Raw genomic sequence first — 6605 nt, 5'->3', positions numbered from 1 at the left:
GAGTTAGGAATTTTAATTGAGAAAACATATATAATAATATGTAATACATGGTTTCTTTAGGCATTAGAACTATTTATAAGGGTATCATATCAATGGCATTACATGTCCCTTAGAGTTCAACAAAGAGGATTAACTTTTGGCGGGTTTAGATCTTATCTCCAAACTAATTTCTCCTGCGCGCCCTTGCTTGACACAATAGTAAATTGCCGCCTATCTATTTCTAAGATCGTTTCTCCTTGCATACTAATAGACCATTCTTCTGCTGTCACCGGCAGTAGACACACCCCTCCCCCTCAGACCACGCCCCTCCCCCTTAGACCACGCCCCTCCCCCTCTACCGTGTGACTGGTTTAAAGTTTCGCCACTCCGACTCCCATTGGCCAACCAACTTACGCTCAGGGGCTAAAACTTTAGACGACCTCTCTCTGCGCACTGAGTTTAGGCACGCTGAATAGGACCAAGGGAGAGCTCGCAAGAAGTGCAGACTTATTTCTCTTATCTTATCAGTAGGACCAGGGACATACCGAGCTATGGAGGTTGTCAGGTACGGTAAAACACCGCTTGTATAGATAGGGAGGATACGTGGAGGCTTCCACACGGAGACGGAGAAGGTACCACTGCATCTTTGGGACATCTTTTGGCCGAGGGTCGCACAACCGACCAGGGAAATGGCCTTGTGGATTCATCCAGTCTGGATTCTACTCTTTGCCATTGTTGACACGGCTCTGTCAAGCTATTCTGAAGACCAATGCAGCTGGCGAGGGAGGCAAGTGTACTTTTTAAATGGTTTATTGTGCATGCACATCATTTCACTTATTTTTTTGTCAGAAAATAAAGTGTAGAATTCAAATGGCGACTATTAAACTTGTGGGGAAAAAAATGTGCGCGCAATATATTAGTAGTTCATCAAAGACTTTTTGCAACAAGTTGAGACAAGTCCCGTTTAACTTGTTCCCAGTGTCGCGCCTAGGGACTGTGCAAGAGTTGTTTAATACCTCACTAAAGAAAACAGTGTTCTGTGACAGCAGGAAAAAATACTTGTTTTGCCAAATAATCCTGAAACGTTTTATAAAAAAATAAATAAACAACCGTTTTTTAATTTCAGTGATTGAGATTGAAGTGATTTGAATGTCAGGGCCAGAAGCTCTGTCTTCCAGTTTAAATGACGACATTGCGATGCAACAAGTCGCATTTTAAATGGCAGAAACCAGTTCCGCCATTGGCCAATAGGTGGCGCTTCTTCTGTTTCGCATGATTTATTCCTCAGCTCAAAACTCCAGCTTCACTCTGACTCAGTGAAAACTTGATAGATTTTTTGTTTGTTTTGTAAGGATCCACTTGAAACGATTTAAAATGGCCACAGTCCTCCATCTGAAAATGTTCATCTGTTTTCATTCATTTAGCCACAGTCCTGTGCTGTTAAAAGCCTCCCACTTCTAAAGCCTGCCCACAACCACACACCCTGCCCCCCCTCACCACACACCCTGCCTCCCACCACGCACGATGCCACGCTAAGGGTACTTTCCATCATGGTTTAACAGCCATTACACCATTTCCTACGGCTGGTATGTTGGCCTCCAGGCTCAGCCAGGAGGAGAACCTCTGAGGAAAACTCTGAAGTGTGGCTGGGAGTGCAAAGATGCTGACCAGCACAGTTCTCTAACCTGGTTCTCTCTCTCCCTCCTCCTCCCCTCTCCCCTCCTACAGTGGGCTGTCTCAGCAGAAGGGCAGCGTGGAGCAGATCTCCCTCCACTGCTCCGAGGGGACCCTGGACTGGCTCTACCCCAAGGGGGCCCTCCGCCTCACCCTGTCCCCCCGCCTGCCCTCTGGGGCAGTGGGGCCGGGGGGCAGCAGCTCGGGCCTCATCACGGCCTGCGTCAAGCCCTCTGAGCACTTCCACGGAGCCCAGCTGTACCTGGAGAGAGACGGGGTCCTGGAGCTGCTGGTGGGGGACCGCCTGGGGGCGTCGTCCCCGCCTCGGGTGCGCTGCTTCAGCCGCCTCCCCGGGGAGAGGGTGGCGCTCTACCTCCAGGCCACGCCCCACCAGGACATCAGCCGCCGCATAGCGTCGTTCCGCTACGAGCTGCGAGGGGATTGGACGGCGCGGCTGTCACTAGACTCAAACCCCATCAGTAGTGAAGGTGAGTGGGGGCGGGGCAGGAAGTAGAGGCGTCTCACAGAGACGAGGTCATAGAAATGCCATTTTGGGTCAGAAATAAATGGGGCTGCCATACGAAGGGTGAACAACGGGAGTTTCCCTGAACAGAGAGTCTGCAGGAGGAACACATGAGTCAGTTATAGCTCAACAACATTCTCCTCCTCAAACCACATGTTGCTTCATTTAGTTTCTGTCATGCAGTAATGAATCCTATTGAGTTTAGATTCTATACAAATCTCCGTAGAAGATGTTGTATAGCTCTAACCTCTAAACTCTAACTTGGTCTTCTCAGTTTTCTTTTTTTAGACGAGTTACAGGCAGAGAGAGAGAGAGAGATTGGTGGGTGGGTGGTGGGGGTGGAGATGGAGGGGGGGGGTTAGTGGCCCTAGGAGCCCTGGAGGCGTGCAGATCACAACAAGTTCTCTGGTTTAGATTTGAAGTGGGAGAGAGAGAGAGAGAGAGAGAGAGAGAGAGAGAGAGAGAGAGAGAGAGAGAGAGAGAGAGAGAGAGAGAGAGAGAGAGAGAGAGAGAGAGAGAGAGGACAATAGCCCAGTATGCAGGCCTTCTCCAGGGTCCTGGCTCTTTACAATGGGGCCCGCATGACTGCCCTGGGATTACTGCCGTTGCCGTGGCGACCCAGAGGGCCTCTGCCCAGCTGAGATGCTCCCCTCCTTTGTTGAGCTGCTCCTCTGTGGGGACACTCACACACACAAACACACACACACACACACACTCACACACACACACACACACACACACACACCACATACCCCCTCCCCATACACACACTCTGAGTGATTGGGGTTGGGGGAGGTTTGCCATGGACCAGGGAGGAAGGAATCTAATTTATCAGAGTTTTTCACCAAGCAGGGGAATGTGGGATGGAGGGGGAGAAGGGCAGAGGGGGGAGGGGGGTTCTTGGAAATCCAAGGCAGAAGTTTAAAAGATGCCAGGGTGTTTCTCTGTCAACCAGTCAGGGCACAGTAGCCTTGATGGTTTGATCTCTCTGGTCTCCTTTCAACTACACATCTGTGGAGCCTTGGATTCACTGTTCCCAGACACTAACACCCTCTAGTCTACTCCTCCTCACACGAACACAACACACACACACACACACACACACACACTCTCTCTACTCCTCCTCATATACACACAACACACACACACACACACACACACACACTCTCTCTCTACTCCTCCTCACTCACACACACACTCTCTCTCTCTCTCTCTCTCTCTTTTTCTCTCTCTACTAATCTTCACACCCCTGTGAAGTTTTTAAACTGATAAACAGCTGTGAACAAAGCTGTCAAGAGTCATCTAGGGAGGAAATGCGCTGTGAAAAGTGGAAGTAGAGTTCTACGCCTTTCTAAGCCCCCTCCCCCCCCTGGCTTTGATGAGGTGTGGTAGTAGACACCCCGACAGGTTTACAGGGGAAGTTTGATGTGGCTTTAAAGCCGTCTGGTTTAGGAGTCTCTCACACCTCCAGACCTCTGCAGCCTTTCTCTCAAACTGGCAGCTGTTCATTACAATGCTGCGGTGGGTCCCTGTGCATGTGCATGTGCGTGTGCGTGAACTCTGTACATCTCACGCCTCTAAAACATTTGATCTTAAGTGTGTCTCCTTCATGGCTGAATGAAAGGTGATCCCTTTGAGCTGGACATGTCTGTCTTAAAGCCACAAGATTTATCAGACGTTTGAAGAACATGTATCTGGTTTAGACATCAGTGGTAGAGGAGCTGAATGAATCTGGGAGGGGAGGCAATTAGTGTTTGTTGTTGGTTTGTGTCTCCAACTAACCCTCCCTCTCCTCCCCTCTCTCCCCCCCCCCAGGTGCATGCAGACCCTGTAACAACACAGAGATCCTGATGGCTGTCTGCACCAGTGACTTTGGTGAGTTTCTCCTTTTACAACCAGGCCAAACCTCCTTTTATTGTTGTTGTTGTTGTTGTTGTCTGAGCTGTATAACAATAAACCACTCCAGACCAGGGACTGGGAGTTGTCACACTCACACTAGAGACTTCAGCTGTGTATTAAGATGTTTATTTAACTATTTAAGCAACAGAAACGGGTTATGGTTTAATCTGGGGAATGCATTTAACCAATAGAAATGGTGAGAGGTCATTCAGTTAAAGAATGTAATGATTTTGTGTCAGGATCAGGAACTACAAATCTGTTGTGTCGAATCGGCTTAAGTTGGGGTGGGGGGGTTGGTCTAATCTAATTCTCCAGCCCCACTCCCTCCAGAGCTAGATAATTTATGCAGAGGTCAGAGGTGAAACAGCACTACTTCACCCTCCCCCGCCCTCCACCCCCCCCCCAGCCCGCCCCCTTGAGGCACTGCAATGGACTAATCCCCCCCCCCCCCCCCCCCCTCCAGTGGCCTAATCTGTGTGGTCTAATTGAGCTGTAGTCTGACTGAGTGGCTGGCAGTGGCAGCTCTTGGCTAGTGGCTACAGAGAGTCAGAGGGATTAGAGAACAGTCCCAGGCTACTCCCAATACTACCCAATTCACTACTGTTAGCCTCTGGTAGCCTAGCATTCCTCCCAACTACTTACTACTGTTAGCCTCTGGTAGCCTGGCATTCCTCCTAGCGACTTACTACTGTTAGCCTCAGGTAGCCTAGCATTCCTCCTAGCTACTTCACATCTTCAGCTGTTACACGTCAACATGGCTGTGTAGCGGTTTAATGCGGCATGGTTTTTCTAAGTTTAATCGATGCCAAGTATTTATTTCATTCAGGGATTGAAGGTCTTAATACAGTGAACATCTTTCTCCCCCATAGCCTGTTGATTTCTATATGACTATTTTATCAATTTACTATTTTTGTTTTGTCTAGATGTGTTAAACTGGTTGAGCCTTGATTAACCCCCCCCCTTCTCCCCCAGTGGTGCGTGGGAACATCCGTGCAGTTCAGGAGGACGAGGACTTGCGGGCGGCAGTGATCAAGGTCAGCGCCACGCGGGTGTTCCGTCAGAAGTACGCCCTGTTCACGGGCGCCAGCCGCTTGACCCGCTCGGGTGAGATCCGGACCCTGCTGCAGTGCGGCGTACGGCCCGGGGCGGGGAGCTTCCTGTTCACAGGGCGGATCCACTTCGGGGAGGCGTGGCTTGGCTGCGCGCCGCGCTACAAGGACTTCCTGCAGGCCTATGCTATCGCTAAGGACAACCAACAGATCCCATGTGAACTGGCTGTAGACTGAGCTGAGGTGACCCCCCCCCCTCCCCCGCCCCCCCCCCCCATAGCTTCCTACCACTGTGGTACAGGCTGTCCTGTGGGGCTAGCACCCCTCCACCCGCCCCCGCCCCTACTCTCTGGCGCCCCCTAGACCTCAGACAGAGGTTGTGCGGAGGTGAGGCTAACCACGGTGTTCAACTATGGGACAGTCCAGGGGGCCAAGATGGCTGCAGCAGGCCCAGTCCAGAGTTGGACAGAGACTATTGGAACAGCATTCCCAGTGCAATACCCACAACTCTGGTTTTAAACACCTTCAGACGTGGGACCTAAAGAACATGGAAGACCTTGGCTTGAGGCCATCGCTCCAGATCAGATGTGGGCCTGACAAGCTGTGGTATGGGATTCAGGGCCATTGGGTGTGATACTGTCTTTGAAACTCAGGAAAAACTATTAGTGAAAAGTTCTGTTCAGACAGTTACCGTCATTTTCAATGTCGGATGACGATTCATATTCCAGTGATGGACCTGAAGGCATGTGTTGCTATGGTGGTGAAGTGTTTCAAAATGGCTGCCCATGTTTGTCAGTATTTTGTTTGGGAGGGTATGCCATTTTATGAGCAATTTAAAGATATGAAAATGTATTGAGCTTAATGTAATTTGTCAATGGCTACCTTCTATGGGGGCTATTCTCAGTGTTGCTATTCTGTATTGGAGATTATTGATCAAGGTTCTTTTTTATTTCAAGGAATTATTTTTAAAATCTTAATTTGCACTGAAAAGGGAAAGGGAGTGATCTGGAAAGACTGATGCTGCAAGCACTGAACCAAATGAGAAGCGTCTATATGTAGCGTAAAGGAGGAAAGAGAAGTTAATATATGTACAGATGATGCTAGCTAGCATGTAGCAATGCTATGTTAGAGCTAGTGGAGCAGATATGTACAGATGATGCTAGCTAGTGTGTAGCAGCGATATGCTAGCACTAGCAGGGCAGGTTAGAAGCTTGCTAAGCTCAGCAGTACTCGTGCTGAAAGCACTTTCACAATTATAGCCAACTCTGAGATTGTTCTTCTCTAAGTGCACACAGGGCTGCTCTGCCTCTCAGAGCCCTGTATAAAGATATTGTAAAGAAAGTTTTCACATTGTAACATTTCTCAGTTTGGATGGTTTGTGTTACTTTTGGTAGCTATATATACATACTATGTCTGCAAAATAAAATCATAAAATCAAAAAAAGAATATATATATATATATATATATATATATATATATTA

At 48.9% G+C, this 6605-nt stretch overlaps 1 protein-coding gene across 1 annotated transcript; it reads left to right on the top strand.

Moving 5' to 3' along the window:
- Positions 1-668: 668 nt before the first annotated feature.
- On the top strand, positions 669-5361 carry metrn (meteorin, glial cell differentiation regulator; the record flags this gene model as incomplete). Its single annotated transcript, XM_080542195.1, has 4 exons — positions 669-772; positions 1708-2141; positions 3992-4051; positions 5048-5361. 4 exons carry the CDS (start codon positions 669-671, stop codon positions 5359-5361), a joined length of 912 nt encoding a protein of 303 aa, XP_080398321.1.
- Between the last annotated feature and the right edge of the window lie 1244 nt (positions 5362-6605).

Source organism: Nansenia antarctica (genome assembly GCF_963989245.1).
Source record: "Nansenia antarctica genome assembly, chromosome: 11".
NCBI classification, from domain to species: Eukaryota; Metazoa; Chordata; class Actinopteri; order Argentiniformes; family Microstomatidae; genus Nansenia; species Nansenia antarctica.
The sequence above is the reverse complement of the archived record's forward strand: the minus strand, read 5'-3'. Positions and strand labels throughout refer to the sequence as shown.